The sequence below is a fragment of the Siphateles boraxobius genome, unplaced genomic scaffold (assembly GCF_051911475.1).
Source record: "Siphateles boraxobius isolate OS27281-9 unplaced genomic scaffold, OSU_SipBor_1 130, whole genome shotgun sequence".
Lineage (NCBI taxonomy): Eukaryota > Metazoa > Chordata > Actinopteri > Cypriniformes > Leuciscidae > Siphateles > Siphateles boraxobius.
In genome coordinates, this window is record NW_027508734.1 from 9,077,709 (window position 1) to 9,094,588 (window position 16,880).

The 16,880-nt window shown below is 41.7% G+C and overlaps 1 protein-coding gene across 2 annotated transcripts in view; it reads right to left on the reverse strand.

Moving 5' to 3' along the window:
* LOC143736948 (uncharacterized) overlaps nucleotides 1-16,722 on the reverse strand; it is a 30,461-nt gene extending 13,739 nt beyond the window's left edge. Inside the window, exons 1-16 of one of the 2 annotated variants that reach the window (XM_077227759.1) lie at nucleotides 16,444-16,722; nucleotides 16,098-16,151; nucleotides 15,745-15,852; nucleotides 15,566-15,625; nucleotides 14,136-14,237; nucleotides 13,672-14,017; nucleotides 13,062-13,261; nucleotides 11,419-11,807; nucleotides 10,034-10,188; nucleotides 9,682-9,890; nucleotides 3,852-3,991; nucleotides 3,663-3,773; nucleotides 3,424-3,588; nucleotides 2,154-2,277; nucleotides 1,810-2,013; nucleotides 266-1,137 (exon numbers count right to left, since the gene is read on the reverse strand). In XM_077227759.1, coding sequence (XP_077083874.1) covers nucleotides 266-1,137; nucleotides 1,810-2,013; nucleotides 2,154-2,277; nucleotides 3,424-3,588; nucleotides 3,663-3,773; nucleotides 3,852-3,991; nucleotides 9,682-9,890; nucleotides 10,034-10,188; nucleotides 11,419-11,807; nucleotides 13,062-13,261; nucleotides 13,672-14,017; nucleotides 14,136-14,237; nucleotides 15,566-15,625; nucleotides 15,745-15,852; nucleotides 16,098-16,151; nucleotides 16,444-16,584 — 3,380 coding nt within the window. In that variant the 5' untranslated portion in view covers nucleotides 16,585-16,722. The remainder of the gene's footprint in view (nucleotides 1-265; nucleotides 1,138-1,809; nucleotides 2,014-2,153; nucleotides 2,278-3,423; nucleotides 3,589-3,662; nucleotides 3,774-3,851; nucleotides 3,992-9,681; nucleotides 9,891-10,033; nucleotides 10,189-11,418; nucleotides 11,808-13,061; nucleotides 13,262-13,671; nucleotides 14,018-14,135; nucleotides 14,238-15,565; nucleotides 15,626-15,744; nucleotides 15,853-16,097; nucleotides 16,152-16,443) is intronic. The other variant, XM_077227758.1, reaches the window with a different exon arrangement.
* Between the last annotated feature and the right edge of the window lie 158 nt (nucleotides 16,723-16,880).

A 16,880-nucleotide genomic window follows, 5' to 3' on the forward strand; every position in this document is an offset into this window, starting at 1 on the left:
AAAAAGCCTGACCATTTCACTGCTAAATACTTTTAAGTATTGTGGTAATCTACCATGTTTCTCTCTGACACGCCCCAACTCATCAACATTGGGGCTGAAAATCCCTAGCTTCCAACTGGTATTTACCACTTTGTGTTGCTCTTCATGTGCGTTCAAACACGATCTTTCCGACATGACTTGAACGCACCAATTGACTGTTCTATCCCAATAATGTCAAAGAGCTATTCCTGCAAAACACACTTGTTTGGTGATCATATCGTCGTACTTATCTGGTATGACGGCAGCTTTAAGGTCCTCCTCGACATGACAGACGGACAGACCCCACAGTTTATGCAGCAGGAACTCATAGTTAAACAGACATCGCGTGAGTAAGGGAATTATTTGCCCCGAGTGGATGTAATGATACGGCAAACAGTGGAGTTTGCGCAAATTAAATTCATAGCACCTCCTTCCCTTCTCCTTCCTGATCCAAGCTAGCGGCTGAAAAACCTGGCTATTTGGGACGTTTCCATTAAAGTAATCTGCAAAGTCTGCATGGACAGCTTTGATTGAGTCTTCTGTTGGTGCGTATCGCTGCAAGACGACGTAGCCGAACTCTGTATGAGTCCAGCGCAGCACCCACGTGCCGTGACTTTCCACTTCGCTGATGTAATCCTTCAGATTGTGCAGCAGTCGTGCCACAAACGCATACGGCACTGGGGAGTATTCGGAAACGGGAAGTGTCTGATGATGCAAAACAGCCATCTCACGTGAGACATGATCATCGCGTCCCAAAAGCACTAAAAGTTCCTCCTCGGTCACGCCAGAACAGGACAGTGATGCGAGCAAAACCAAACGTCGCACCAAACACGGCCCATGTTCTCGCTCCAAACTAACAAGGATGCTGACGAAAAGTTGATTTGGATCCGTAGGGATGTTGAGACTCTCTTTTGGTGTAAATGAACTCCATCGCCTGGTCTCAACATAGGCTAAATTGAGGTAGAGAGGGGATGGACAGGATAGACAGGACTGGAATAAAAAGCTCCATTGGCTTTCAGTTAGTTGGCGAAAATCGGAAGCTAGTCTGGAAACCAGTCCTGATGCGATCTCATCACGGTGAAGAGCAGGAAGGGACAGGACAGTGACCTTAACCTGGGACTGAAAGAGACAGAGAAAAGAAATAGAAAAGAAATTCAAACTGTACACCCTCAAAAAACAATCATCGCTTTGATTATCCTATTCGCTAAGGATCCGTGAATGTCCAGAGTAGATATTCCCCTTGCTTTAATGACCTGTCTGAATAAAATAAAAGTAGTTATTTTTATATTATCATAGACATTTACACAACATTAAACTTGATTTTCACTTTAAGTAAGGGATAATGTACATCCAGCTGGATTTTATCTCAGAATAAACCCCTGACAGGGTGATGAGGACCCCGACGCGAAGTGGAGGCCTGAAGGGGTTTATTCTGATATAACAACCGGCTGGATGTACATTTTCCGCTTATTAAACGGCTACTTGCCACATAAGTAAATAATTAGGCACAAAATATTGATCTGAGTTGAAATATTTTATTAGCTCACCAAACGCATAACTTCCATGAAGAAAAAAACTTTACTAGCAAGCGCATAGCGCTGCTGACTTCAGTAACCCAGATGATCCTGTGTTATCTGTTTTTCAGCGGTTGTTATCTGTGAATAACATACAGCTTGATGGCGCGATTGACCAATCAGAATCAAGTATTCCACAGAGCCGTATAATAAAAACATCTAACCGACCCCAAACTTTTGAATGGTAGTGTAAGTCCTCTATGACCCATCTGCTCACCTGCAGAATCTGAGCACATTTAGACTGTGTGCCGGCAGACAGGACGGTGAAGACGTTTGGCAGTAGAATATTACTAAGCCAGGAAAGGTCAGCTTCATGTTCCTCACTCAGATTATCCAGACCATCCAGCACCAGGGTCAAGGGCCGGTCTTCTGTCACCAGGCCCAACAATGAGCACAGCTGACTGGACAACTCTGACAGTGACTGGAAGGAAAAAAACATAGACTGCATTTCATAGTGCAACACTATCTGTGAGACAGATAAGCAATCTCATAATATCATGTATCCATTACGGTGTGAAAGACCTTATGAATATTTGATTTATCTTTGAAGTTTTTCTGTACCTCAGATATCTCTGTTTTGAGGCGATAGATGTTGGCTAACTGCAGACACAGGGTCTGGAGGAGCAGACGCACATTTCTGCTCTCAGATGTCAGACCCACAAAGCATGTCAGCACTGTGGCATCCCTAAGAGTTAACAAAATAATCCAGATTAAGCAGTTTTGACCTTTAAAGGGTTAATTCACCCAAAAATTTGCATTCTGTCATTATTTACTCACCCTCATGTCGTTCCAAACCAATAAGACTATTGTTCATCTTCATAACGCAAATGAGGATATTTTTGATGAAATCTAAGAGATTTCTGTCCCTCCATTGACAGCTTCACAACTACCACTTTGACGCTTCAAAAAGATCATAAAGAGATCATAAAACGAATCCATATGAATTGAAGTGTTTAGTCCAAATTTTATGAAGAGCCTCGATCGCTTTATATGATGAACAAATTGAATTTAGGTTTTTATTCTCATTTAAACATTCATCAACACACATCAGTTGTGGTAAATGGAAGCTCATGCATGTTTGCTTGATGTGCGAGAACCAATGAGGTTTATTCTCGTGTTACGCATCACGTTCACCAATGAGGTTTGTTCTTGCACATCAAGCAGGTTCTGTTTCGCTGATCAATGTTTATATGTGAATAAAAGCCTAAATTGAATGAGTTCATCATATAAAGCGATCAAGCCTCTTCAGAATTTTGGACTAAACCGCTCGATTCATATGGATTAGTTTTACGATCTCTTTATTAACTTTTTGAAGCGTTAAAGTGGTAGTTGCGTAGCTGTCAATGGAGGGACAGAAATCTCTTAGATTTTATTAAAATATCTTCATGTGTGTTTTGAAGATGAACGAAAGTCTTACGGGTTTGATACGATATGAGTATAAGTAAATAATAACATAATTGACCTTTTTGATGATATAGATCCCTTAATCTATATCATCATAATAAGAAATGGTTACTGAGCATCAAATCAGCATATCAGAATGATTTCTGAAGGATCATGTGACAGTGAAGACTGGAGTAATGATGCTGAAAATTTAGCTTTGCCATCAAAAAAATTAATTACATTTTAAAATATACTGAAATGGAAAACCGTTATTTTGAATTGTAATAATATTTTAAAAATATTACTCTTTACTGTATTTTTGATTTAATAAATGCAGCTATGGTGAGCATAAAATACTTTTTTCAAACACTTTAAACTTTTGAGTGGTAGTGTATGTTTTAAAACTTTTACTATTTTTTTTTAAATCAGAGTCCCAATGTTTGCCTACCCAGGTATCCAAGTGGGTATGAGCAGTGCCAGTTTGGCGAGTGTCGTGCTCTTTCCAGACCCCAATTCCCCCAGTAACAGCACAGCATTCTGGGAGGACGATGATGCTTGAAGCACATGCTTCACTTCCATCAGAAAGTCCTGCCTGAACACATAGCCCTGTGCTCTAACAAGGAGAAAGAAAGAATATACATGTTAGAATTCAAACTAAATTGAATCATGTTAGAATCTGTGACTTACAGTGTTTTCCCAAATCTGACATGACGCCGAATCTCTTCTTCAACTCGCAGTCTGGAAACATCTTTCCTCTGCATGTCGAAGGAGCCTTTAGCCTGACGGACCTGCATAAATCTGAAGCAACACTTTGAGAACAACTTGACAGACAGTGATAAAGTAAAGTGAGATGACAGGAACAGAGGGACGTCTTGCCTGTTGAGGGATGCAGTGACCGAGCGCTGGAAGTGTGAGCAGAGCCTTTCCACATAGAACTGATGAGATCTGTTGTGTTTGGCACTCAGACCTTTCCTTCCCCAGCTGACGTTTGTCTCGTGGATATTAGTGTGCCGCAGCTTGAAAATAATACAAATACAAGATGCTTACATTTCTACAACAATGTTTTATGCATTCAGATTTACATATAAGGCAGAGTAATTATGCAGTAATAGAACACATTTATAGATAGAGAGACAGACAAACAGATAGATAGATAGATAGATATATAGATAGATAGATAGATAGATAGATAGATAGATAGATAAATAATCCATGTTTTTAAAATAAGTCTTTTGTGCTCATCAAGGCTGCATTAATTTGATCAAAAATACAGTAATAATTTCATGAGCCTGGTATCCTTCTCTGTCTCCCTCTTCTGGTTACACACACACTTTACCTCACGCACCTACAATCATCCTCAGCTGTTTCTAGTTACACTCTCGTCACACCCATTTTCTCACATGTGTTCTCTCTCTCTAATTGTTTGTGCTACTTCATGCTCTCCCTTTCCCTGTTTCTTTGCCAGATTATTTCGTACTCTACCCATGCTAGTTGCATCTTCCGACCTGCTGTTTCTGTCCTGTCCCGTCTTGTCTGAGTTCGATCCGTCATCCAGCCTGGCTCAGGTCAATCTCTATTTGTTTTATTCTAACCTTTGCTCTACACTCTGTCCAGCCCGCCTACTGCCGACGAACGCCAGAGCGTCCATCTCTCCAACCATAAGAACGCTCATTCTCTAAGGGATCAGTGAGCAGAGCCCGCCGGATCCTGTTCTCAGACTGTTTGCCGCTGTCTACTTGAAAGAGAGACTTTCTCATTTTATGTTATTGGAGCATCAGCATCTACGGCTGCTTTTCTGTTATTTAGGCTATCTCTAGACAGTTTTCCATTGGACTGTATACACTCTCTTAATTAAAGACACTGTTATTTGCATTTCGCTTTTGGGTCTTACCTTTCTACACAACAGAATAATCTGGCCAGACATGGACCAAGCGAACACGAGCCCGATTCACACAGCTGTTGAACTGCAAGGTGCTATGCTCGGCAAGCATGATGAGGAGATTACCGCTGCACGACACGCTGTTCAGACGCTGTCAGCCAAACTCACCGATCTGTCTCTACAGGTCCACCAGCTCAGGAGGGATCCACCTGTTTCTCCAAGACTGTCGGAAGTCCCGGAGCCCAGAATTAACAACCCCCCGTGCTATGCCGGTGAGCCCACTCAGTGTCGCTCGTTTCTCACGCAGTGTGAGGTTTTTCTCCCTGCAGCCGACTACTTATTCGAGGGAGCGAGCCCGGGTGGCTTACGTCATCTCTCTCTTGACCGGACGCGGTCGTGAGTGGGCACCGCCGCTTGGGAGGCTGAGGTAGACTTCACCACCTGTTTTGATTTATTCAAGGAAGAGATGATACGTGTCTTTGACCGTTCTGCTCATGGAGAGGAGGCGTCTCGCATTCTTTCATCTCTTCGCCAGGGAAGACGGACTGTTGTGGATTATTCCATTGAGTTCCGCACCCTGTCAACCACCTGTGGATGGAATGAGCCAGCTCTTGTCGCACGTTTCTTAGAGGGGCTGAGTGCAAACGTCAAGGATGAGGTAATCGCCAGCGAACTACCCACCCGTCTTAATCCTCACATCGAGTTAGCCATTCATATAGAGAAGCGGTTTGACCTCCGCCGTCGTACCAGAGGATCGGATTCCTTCTCTCAACCAGCTGTTTCAACCATCTCCACTCCTCTATCCACCAACTCTGAACCAGAGCCTATGCAACTTGGTGGTCTCCGCTTTTCTGCAAAGGAAGAGGAACGCCGCGTCACCAATCGACTGTGCATGTATTGCGGGGCGGCCAACCATTATGTATCTGCTTGTCCAGTAAAAGCCAACGCTTGCCAGTAGAGGAGGGATTACTGGCGAGCGCTACCTCTCTGATCTCTCCATCGAAGTCATTCACCATCATCCCTGTAACCCTGCACTGGTCTGGTTCTTCAGTTTCTTGTAACGCTTTGATAGACTCTGGTGCCGAAGGGAACTTCCTTGACGAGACTTGGGCACTTAAACAAGGTATTCCCTTGAAGAGACGTGAGGAGACCACTCCCCTTTTTGCCCTAGATGGTAGTTCCCTTCCTGAAGTTCATCTGCGGTCCATCCCCTTATCTCTCACTGTGTCAGGCAACCACCACGAGACCCTTTCTTTTTTAGTTTTTCACGCCCCTTATTCCCCAGTAGTACTAGGAGACCCGTGGCTAGTAAAAACACAACCCTCACATTAATTGGTCTAATAATAGTATCCTCTCATGGAACCTGTCTTGTCATGTCGGATGTTTAGTGTCTGCTAATCCTCCTGTTTCCCCCGTCTCTGTGTTTCAGGAGGAGCCGGGTGATTTGACTGGGGTCCCGGAGGAGTATCATGATTTGCGGGCGGTCTTCAGTCGTTCCAGGGCCACTTCTCTCCCTCTTCACTGTCCCTATGATTGCAGTATTGATCTTCTTCCTAATACCACGCCACCCCGCGGAAGGCCCTATTTCCTTGTCTGCCCCCGAGCGCGACGCGTTAGAGAAATATCTTTCTGAGTCCCTCCGCGCCGGTACAATAGTCGCTTTCTCCTCTCCAGCTGGCGCAAGTTTTTTCTTTGTTAAGAAGGACGGCTCTTTGCGCCCCTGTATTGACTATAGAGGTCTTAATGACATTAACGTCAAGAATCGCTATCCCTTGCCACTAATGTCATCTGCCTTTGAGTTGTTACAGGGGGCAAGGGTCTTCACTAAATTGGATTTGCGCAACGCGTACCACCTTATTCGCATTAAAGAGGGAGACGAGTGGAAGACTGCGTTTAATAGTCCGTTAGGTCACTTTGAATATCGGGTTCTTCCGTTCGGGCTGGTAAACGCTCCCACTGTTTTCCAAGCTTTGATTAATGACGTCCTAAGAGATATGCTTAATGTCTTCGTCTTTGTGTACCTTGACGACATTTTAATCTTCTCCTCCTCTCTCCAGAGTCACGTACAACACGTACGCCGAGTCCTTCAGCGCCTTTTAGAGAATCGTCTTTTTGTTAAGGCAGAGAAATGGAGCTTTCACGCACGATCTGTCACCTTTCTCGGTTCCGTTATAATGGCAGAGGGCATTGGTATGGACCCCACTAAAGTTCAGGCGGTCACCGATTGGCCAGTTCCTGACTCTCGTGTTAGAGTTCAGCGCTTTCTTGGCTTTGCAAATTTCTATCGCCGTTTCATACGTAACTTTAGTCAAGTAGTTGCGCCCCTTACAGCCCTCATTTCTGTCAAGTCGCGCTTTAAATGGTCAGAGTCTGCTCAAGAGGCTTTCAGTCATTTAAAGTCTCTATTTACTTCCGCCCCTATTCTTGTGACACCAGATGTTACTAGACAATAAATAGTCGAGGTTGACGCTTCTGAGGTGGGCGTCGGAGCCATCCTTTCCCAGCGCTTTCCTGCGGACGACAGGGTTCACCCTTGTGCCTTTTTCACACCGTCTCTCGCCTGCAGAACGCAACTACGATGTTGGATATCGGGAACTACTCGCCATCCGTTTGGCTTTAGGAGAGTGGCGTCAGTGGTTAGAAGGGTCCACCGTTCCGTTTGTTGTCTGGACTGACCATAGAAATCTAGAATACATCCGCTCCGCTAAGCGACTAAACACTCGTCAAGCTCGCTGGGCTCTGTTTTTTGGTCGTTTTGATTTCACGATTTCTTACCGTCCAGGTTCTAAAAACATAAAGCCCGACTCTCTTTCTCGCCTCTTCGATTCCACAGACGTACCCTCGACACCCGAGGTGATATTTCGCCAGGTCGAGTTATTGGTGCGGCTATCTGGGGAATCGAGAGACTAGTTGAGCGCGCTCTGTCCCGCTCCGTCGCTCCACGTAACGTCCCTAGGAATCTACTTTTTGTACCTGTTACTGCGCGTATGGCGGTACTTCAGTGGGCTCAGTACTCTAAATTGACTGTCCACCCCGGCGTTAGGGGCACACTCTCTACCGTTCGTCAACGATTTTGGTGGCCCACTCTCGAACGGGATGCACAACGCTTTATTGCCTTGTGCACCGTTTGTGCACAGACTAAGTCTAGTAATTCCCCACCGGCTGGTCTTCTTAGACCTCTTCCTATTCCGTCTCGTCCATGGTCTCATGTCGCTCTAGACTTTATAACGGGTCTCCCTTCGTCGGCCGGTAACACCGTCATCCTGACCGTCGTGGATCGATTTTCTAAAGCCGCACACTTTATTCCTCTCGCGAAACTTCCCTCCGCAAAAGAAACGGCTCAAGTTATGGTCACTCACGTTTTCAAGATTCACGGTCTCCCTTCAGACGTCGTTTCGGATAGGGGATCTCAATTCACATCACAGTTCTGGAGGGAGTTTTGTCGTTTAATCGGTGCGTCCGTAAGCCTCTCATCTGGTTTTGGCCTCTCGTCTGGCCCAGACTAACGGTCAGGCTGAGCGCACCAACCAGATCGTCGGTCGTCTCCTACGTAGTTTAGCCTTTCGCAACACCTCAACTTGGGCTGAGCAACTGCCCTGGGCCGAATATGCCCATAATTCTCTGCCAACTTCCGCTACCGGCCTGTCCCCGTTCCACTGCTGCTTAGGGTATCAGCCTCCTTTGTTCTCCTCTCAGGATGCTGATTCTAATTTACCGTCAGTAGAGGCTTTCATCCAGCGTTGTAAGCGTACCTGGAGAAGGGTTAGGTCGGCTCTCTGACGTTCAAGTGCACGTACTCAAAGAACTGCAAACAAACGTCGTGTCAGGAGCCCTAAATATACTTGTGGCTGTCATGAGCCTGGTATCCTTCTCTGTCTCCCTCTTCTGGTTACACACACACTTTACCTCACGCACCTACAATCATCCTCAGCTGTTTATAGTTACACTCTCATCACACCCATTCTCTCACACCTGTTCTCTCTCTCCTCTAATTTTTTGTGCTACTTCATGCTCTCCCTTTCCCTGTTTCTTTGCCAGATTATTTCGTACTCTACCCATGCTAGTGGCATCTTCCGACCTGCTGTTTCTGTCCTGTCCGAGTCCCGTCTTGCCTGAGTTCGATCCATCATCCAGCCTGGCTCAGTTCAATCTCTATTTGTTCTATTCTAACCTTTGCTCTACACTCTGTCCAGCCCGCATGCTGCCGACGAACGCCAGAGCGTCCATCTCTCCAACCATAAGAACGCTCATTCTCTAAGGGATCAGTGAGCAGAGCCCGCCGGATCCTGTTCTCAGACTGTTTGCTGCTGTCTACTTGAAAGAGAGACTTTCTAATTTTATGTTATTGGAGCGTCAGCATCTACGGCTGCTTTTCTATTATTTAGGCTATCTCTAGACAGTTTTCCGTTGGACTGTGTACACTCTCTTAATTAAAGACACTTTTATTTGCATTTCGCTTTTGGGTCTTACCTTTCTACACAACAAATAACAGTAATATTGTGAAAAATTGTTACAATTATAAATAGCAGTCACATGATCCTTCAGAAATCATTGTAATATGCTGATTTGATGCTAGAAAAACATTTACCATTATTATCAATGTTGAAAACAGTTGTGTTGCTTAAGTATTTTTTTTTCAGGATCCTTTGATAAATAGAAAGTTTAAAAGAACAGCATTTATTTGATATGGAAATCTTTTGTAGTATTTACTGTAACTTTTGATCATTTTACTGCATTCTAGCTGAGTAAAAGTATTAATTTAAAAAAAAACAATCAAACAAACAAACATTTGAACAATAGTGTGAGTGTGATAGATTAGAGACAGACCTTGAGGTGGATGTTGCGTATAAAGCGCTGCTGAGCTTGATGTAAGGTTTGGTTGATTTCAGGTCTTCCTTTGTGTAGGTCTATAAAGTGTGATGCGTATTCATTTTTCAGATTGTACAGAAGGTCAGTGATGATCCTCTTATAACAGTGACTGTACTCCTCTGGTGGCTGTTTCCCTCCAAGACCCTGTTCCACTTCCCAGTCCAACGCTGAAACATACGCACCATTTGATTTCAATAAGGCTTCTTTACATCAATTCTCAAGATTGATTCAAGTAAGACGAGTGCAGGTTTCATTTGCGTCTGTAATAGACACAAAACTTCTATGCAACTTCACTATGTGTGCAAAACACCTGTTCTAAGCAGGCGGCAGCCGGCTTCTTCTCCAATGGCCTCGGGTCCAGACCGCCACAGCACGTTCCACAGTTTCACACAGGAAGAGCGCCATGCCTTCCTTCCCAGCTTCCTGCGATGCCCATCCCGGCTGAGGAAGTCAGGGTGATGTGTGCTATTACAAAATAAAGGGAAAAATCTTGATGAAAAACAAAGGCATCTGAAAAAAGTTAGCTCTAGGGAGAAATCAGAGAGGAACACTGGTCAAGTGGGCACAGTTACAGTCAGCATTAAACAGAAGTTAGTCTTTTCTTCCCTGTTGTGACGTATATCCAAGTGAGACGTCTTCTCGAACAATAAATAATACAGGGCGGGATTTCATTTTGACCATTGGGAATTGATTGTATAGTTATGGTTTGCTATTGGTCTATCTCATGTGAGTGACAGGTTTCCCCGCCCTCATGCTTGTAAACACATCATCAGAGAAGAGATGTCACTGCAAGAGGGAGGGGCAGTTAAAGAGCACCTATTATCCTTTTTTTTCATTTTCAAGTTTCTTCAGTGTGTAATTTTGCTGTTTGAGCATGAAAACAGTCTGCAAAGTTACAAAGCACTCCAGTGGGAATTCTTCTCTTTATCAGTCACTGTTTCTGAACTCCCTGAAACGCCTCCATTGTAGTCTTGATTTTTCTTCCGGGAACGAACACGTCACAATATTTCCGCCCAAGGCATACGCTAAATAAAGGGGCGGGGCCTGGTTGCGTTAGTAGTGTGTTGAAACGCGTGGTTATGGTGTAAGGGGTGTGACTTTGAAATGGTTGAACAATCACAACACACTGATCCAGCCGGCCAATCAGAGCACATTGCGCTTTTCAGAAGGAGGGGCTTCATTGAGAAAGGAACTAAACAGAGCGATACTAATAGACTGGGAAGAGAGGTGCTGCAACAATGTCAAATATGTGAAAAATAATACGCTTTTTGAACATTTATATATAAAGACCTATTCAAGTAGACCCCGAAATCAAGTCTTTGTAAAAGGGCATAATATGTCCTCTCTAAACATGACAACTGCATCAATACAAGTTGTATTGTGTCTATTATCATCACTGTTCTCTGCCACGGGAACCAAAAAAAAAAAGAGTTGCATCTCATGAAAGGTCAGTAACGATAGTAGCAATTACGCCATTGTTTTCAGCTTGTTCGGCACGTAGTTCCTGATTCGTATATTTGATTAATGATTATATAATCCTAAGTGACTTGTGCTGTTCATGCTCAATAAAAGAAACTGAAAATTATGAAAACATGTTTACTTTTACAAGTAGTCTAATATACAACAGTTATAGTAAAAAAGGTACTTTGACATAAAGGTGATATGCAGGATCACGTCACTGAAGAACACACTAACCTGACAGGAAGCAAGCGGTACACAGCAGGAACTGTGTTTTTATCCAGTTTATACCACGTCTGCAAGAGAGTCGAATCCTGTTCGTAGTCCATCCAGCTCCTGGCCAGCGGTGTCTCGTCTCCATCTGACATGGAACAGCTGGAGACAGAGTTCTCACTCATGACAGCAGAACTTTGGGAAGTCTCCTCTGACAAAATCAGTTCCTTATCAAGAACAAAACTCCAACTGTCACCAGTGCCAATACTGGATTGTGAGTCAACAGCTATGTCTGACCGTCTCCTGGACAGCTTCTTCTTGCTTCTTTCTACCAGTTTTAAAATCGCTTCAAAATCTGCTTGGGGAATGGTATTCGGCAGTGACCGTATCTCATGCTTCTGTCCAGTAAACACCTACAAGACAAGGAAAAATACTTAATGTCCCCCTGTGGTGAAAATCAAGCTTTTAATGTTGTTTATGTCAAGTCAAGTCACCTTCATTTATATAGCTCTTTTAACAATAAAGATTGTTTCAAAGCAGCTTTACAGTGATAATAGGAAATTAAAGTAACAGAGATTGTTTTTGCTTTACAGCAGCTCTAGAATAAATATAGTCCAGCTAAAGTTAGTTTTGATTGATTTACTTCGGTTGCAAAGATCATTAGTTATTAACTTAGGGGCTGCTAACACGACACCGTTCTAACAGAAAACCCGTAAAGCTCAGTCGCACAACAACAATGCCTGGTGGCTCGAGAACGAAAACCTTGAAATAGGTTCCAAGGTGCAGGCCTTGAAAATTTTTGAGAAAAAATAAGTTATCTCTGCGCAAACTTCCAAAACGTGAAACTGTGAGAACGTTGACGGCGTGCATATGCGTATTACATGTTTAGCCTATAGGTATGTGCGTGTTTGAATATATATGTGTGCAGGCGTGTAGTCTTTCCTTACAAATTGACCTCAACAAATTACTTGTCTGGCCTTAAAAATGTATAATACAGAATTTTTTATCGCTTCCGAGTAGCCATGTGAACTGGAATTATTTTGACAACGTTTTATCAGCACTGAGGTAAAGGGAACGGACGGAGGTCTTCACAGGAGAGAGACTAGTTGACACTTCAGGACTGCGTTGTCGTCGTGTCCAGGCACAGGTCCTTCATCAGATCCAGATACGGCTTAGATCCGGCGGACTGCGGTATTTGGTGTTTTTAATATGCTTTAAGACAAACCATGTACAAATGCATAAGTCAACACCATTGCTGAGTATTTTCTCCTTAAAACTGCAGTAAACCAAAGACAATCTCAAAAACGCGCTTTGAAATCGCTAGTGTTTCTGACATATCAAACTACCTTGTAACCAATCATGTCAACGCGTGATTGTCAACGAGTGGATCTCTGAGCTGGTGCGAGTGAGTGGAGGCGGGGCTCATTTGCATATTCATAGAACTGAGTATACTAAATAAGGCAAGGGTGTAAAGTTACCAACAAGCTATTTTAAGGCATGAAGAATTTTTTTCAAGGAAAAAACATCTAAATATGTAATTTTGGTGATCAAAGATTAGTTTTAAGGGATACAATTATTGATTACAGGAGGACTTCAAATACTGATAACAAATACTCAATTCTTCACCATGAGACTCTATTGGAATGTAAATAAACTATTAATCTTACAAAAAAGTTTGGCCCCTCAGTCTCCTGACAACGCCTAAGTGTTTCCATGTGTATCTTTGCCAAATCATGATGGTCCGAAACCGGATCTCCGAGTCCTGCACGCAGGTCTATCATCCTGAAATCATATCCTCTCTGCTTACAGTGTAGATACAGCCGAGGATACACACTCTCCATCAGTGCACTGCGCTCTGGCACGGTATCTACACACACAACATAGTTTATGTGCAGCTCAATTTTAATTTAATTTAAATTATAATTCAATTTATTTGTAATTTATTCAACTAGAATTTATCAAATTGGTCAAACGTTACAGTAAAGACATTTAGAATGTAATTTATATAGATTTATATTTCAAATAAATTCTGTTCTTCTAAACTTTATATTCATAAAATTTAAGAATTTTTTTTTTTTAAGCACCAAATCATCATATTAGAATGATTACTGAAAGATCATGTGACACTGAAGAAGTAATGATGCTGAACATTTAGCTTTTATCACAGGAATATATTAAATTTTAAAATATATTAAAATAAAAAGTTGTAATAATATTTCACAATCACAATATTACTGTTTTTACTGTATTTTTGAAAGACACCAAGTAATTTGATACCTTTATATCCACCACACAGATAGATCATGAATCTCCTCTGTTTAATATGAAACGATGAAATAATGTCATCGTTTGAAGTGTTTGGAGGAGAATGATGTTGCAGTTTTGGATCTCTTTCATCAAATCTTTGTTTGTCGTGAACATCAGCAGCTCTAAACGGCCCCTCAGACAGCGATCCCTGGCCATCCGGAGCCTCGTCCGTACATGAAGATGCGTTTTGAACAATTACTGCTCCCGCTTTCTTTTCTTCTTCCTCCTTATCCTCTTTTTCTTCCTTCTCTTTCTCCTCTAGTGGCACAAGACTCTGCAAGAGGACATGAGGAGGACTGTTCGATGAAACCTGGTTCTTTAACCCCCCCCCAAAAAGAGTAATGAATAAATGTCTATATAATATCACATCCACATCATGCTTACATAAAACTCTGTGCTTATAATAAATGCTTAAAACATTAACACATACTAACCTTGAAGAAAACTGTTTTTGTTTTCTGAAACACTACAGCTCCTTTCTCCTCAAGAGAGGAATCCTGAGTGATTCCCTTTGAGTGACGCTGATGCAAACGGTACTGGACAAAGAAATTACCCAAAACTTAATCATTATTTAACAAATTATTGTCATTGTTTAGGTTTTCTTTTGTTGTAATTTTTCAAACTCAGATGATCCTTTGAAAAAGAAATCTTAAGTAGCTTTTTGGCCTTTGGGTTATTAAAAAAATTAAATAGCAATAAACACAGTTTAAGTTTGAAAATCCTAAGCATTTTAAATTGAATAGTCATTACTTCCTTACTTATTTGAAAAAGTAACTTAGATATTTTGTTGTAAAATAATGGGTTACAAGTAATCTGAACCCCCCAACACTGCTGGCAAGGTTTTTTTAAAGTTGTGAATAAACGTTATTCCAGTAACATTAACAGAATGTTCGTTAAAAGTGATCTAGTCTTTAATTATGTACACAAATATTAGCATAAAATCGTTATTTATATATTGTTCATGGAACTTTTTTCTGAAATGTTTTAGTTTGTCTAACGATTTTTAAATGTTACTGGTTACATTCCCATGTCTTAAGAATTATAAAATGGAATGTTCATTCATATATATATATATATATATTGTCACTATTATGTTCAGTTTGTTTTCATTAGTCACATGTTTTCCTTTGTTCAGTTTTCCCGCCACTCCTTTATTACCATGGTCACCGTCATTATTAGTTCATTTGAACCAGTTCATTTGTTACTTAAAGGTCCCATATTGTACAGCTTTCTGAAGTTTTATTTTAGGTTTTGATGTCCTTAAGAATATATATTTGCGGTATAAGTACCAAAAACCATGTCAATATATTTTTACAGCACCTTTCTCAGGAGCTCTGCCAAGAACAGGTCGATTTTGGCCTGTCTACTTAATATTCAAGAGCCTCTCTTCTGATTGGCCTGTTGTTTTCTGAGTGACCCTTATTGGTGACTGAGTAGTTCTGACATCACAAATATAAGGAAGTCACAACAGCTACTTTATGCAGGCTGTGTGCATTTGTCAGTGGATCGACTGTTTTGAAACTTATATGGTAGTTTCATAGACCCTAGACCTCTGTTATTATGAAAAAGTCCAGGAAATTTCAGTTTTGACAATATGGGACCTTTAAGTTGTGCCCTTGCCTTCGTTCCCTGTCCGATCACCGTTATGTGTAGTTGTGTTTGTTATCGCCTGTCTGAGATATTGTGATTAAACTTTGAGTGTTATTAACTTGTCTGTGTTCGCCTTCCTGTCTGAAACATGTGTTTATATATATGTATATATATATATATATATTTTTTTTTTTTTACTGGATGTTTTCCTTAAAACATACTTTTCTCAACTTGGAAGTAGTTTCTGAAACGTTCATTAATTTTTCAGACTTACTTTAAGGTGTGCTGTGATTTCCAGCTCTGTTTCCACACTCACTCTGGATAATGGAACAACCTGGTCGCCCAAACAGTTTTTCCATTACATATTAAAGAGAATCATTAGCACATAAATCTTACAACATACAAATATAGGATGTATTTTGAGTAGAATTAAATCTGCAGTTCCACATTTGCCTTCTTCCTGACGGTTCTGTGTCGGGACCCGTGATGATCCCTCAGATCCTGGGAGAAGAACAGCTCCTGTAGTCTCCGGGCTGTGGTTTGGCCTTTGGTGTGGGGATCCTGAACAAGTCATGCATCTTAAATGAGGGAGCAACAAAGTGTGCTACACAAACAGCTCGAATGTTTGGCTTCCCCAAGTAACACAAGAAGCCGAATTAGCAACCCTAAATTAACAGATTGTGTTACAGCTGATGCAAAGCCTTCAACTGCGGAAGACGAAAACTGTCACAACTGCAGGGGATTTGTTAATTAATAAAAAAATTAAATTAAAAAAAGTACAAACATTAACCAGTGAAAAAGCTTACCAGGATTGCTGACTTCCCGTTGGAAATTGGAGGAAGGTTGACAACTTCATTTTCCTGTTCAGTTGTAACACATGCTTATTATATGAGAGTATAGGCCTACTTGTTATATGATTATGAGAGTTGACTGTGTCTGCGTCTATTTATTTTAATAAGTAACCTGATCATGCACTTGTAATGCTTTTAAATCAAAAGTTTAGCTATCAAACAAACAAATTAATCATCCGTTTTACAATATTGCACTAGGCCTACTCATTTACAACACATTTAAGAGAAAACTTCTTAATGATAAATACACTGTCTGTAGAACTATAAAATATATTGAATTGAAAATAGGCTACAATCTTACCGATTTCTGCTTATTTCTTTTCGGTATAACTCCATTTCTGTAATATGTCCACATGGCACCGGACAGTAGGCTAGACTTCAGACACTGGACGTCTGTTCTGAACTTCATATAGAAAGAACAGCTAATCGGCCTAAGTTGCATCCATTTACTGCGGTCGGTCACTTCTTTAAATTCCGCTTATATGTCACCTAACCTGGGCTGAACCCAAGAGCGTCTGAGGAGCTGCCCGTTCATTCTCTCAGCGAAAGATAAGGGCGCGTTATTCAATGACGCACACTCGCCGCTAGGTGGTGCTCTGCGTGTGTTATTATTACTCACTGTCATGGGAACGCAGCTGTCAAACTTTTTTGTAATGGTATGTATGTATTATTGGGTATCATTGTTTTTGGAGTAACTATGCCCTCTAGTGGTGATCTACATAGAGTATATTGAGAATC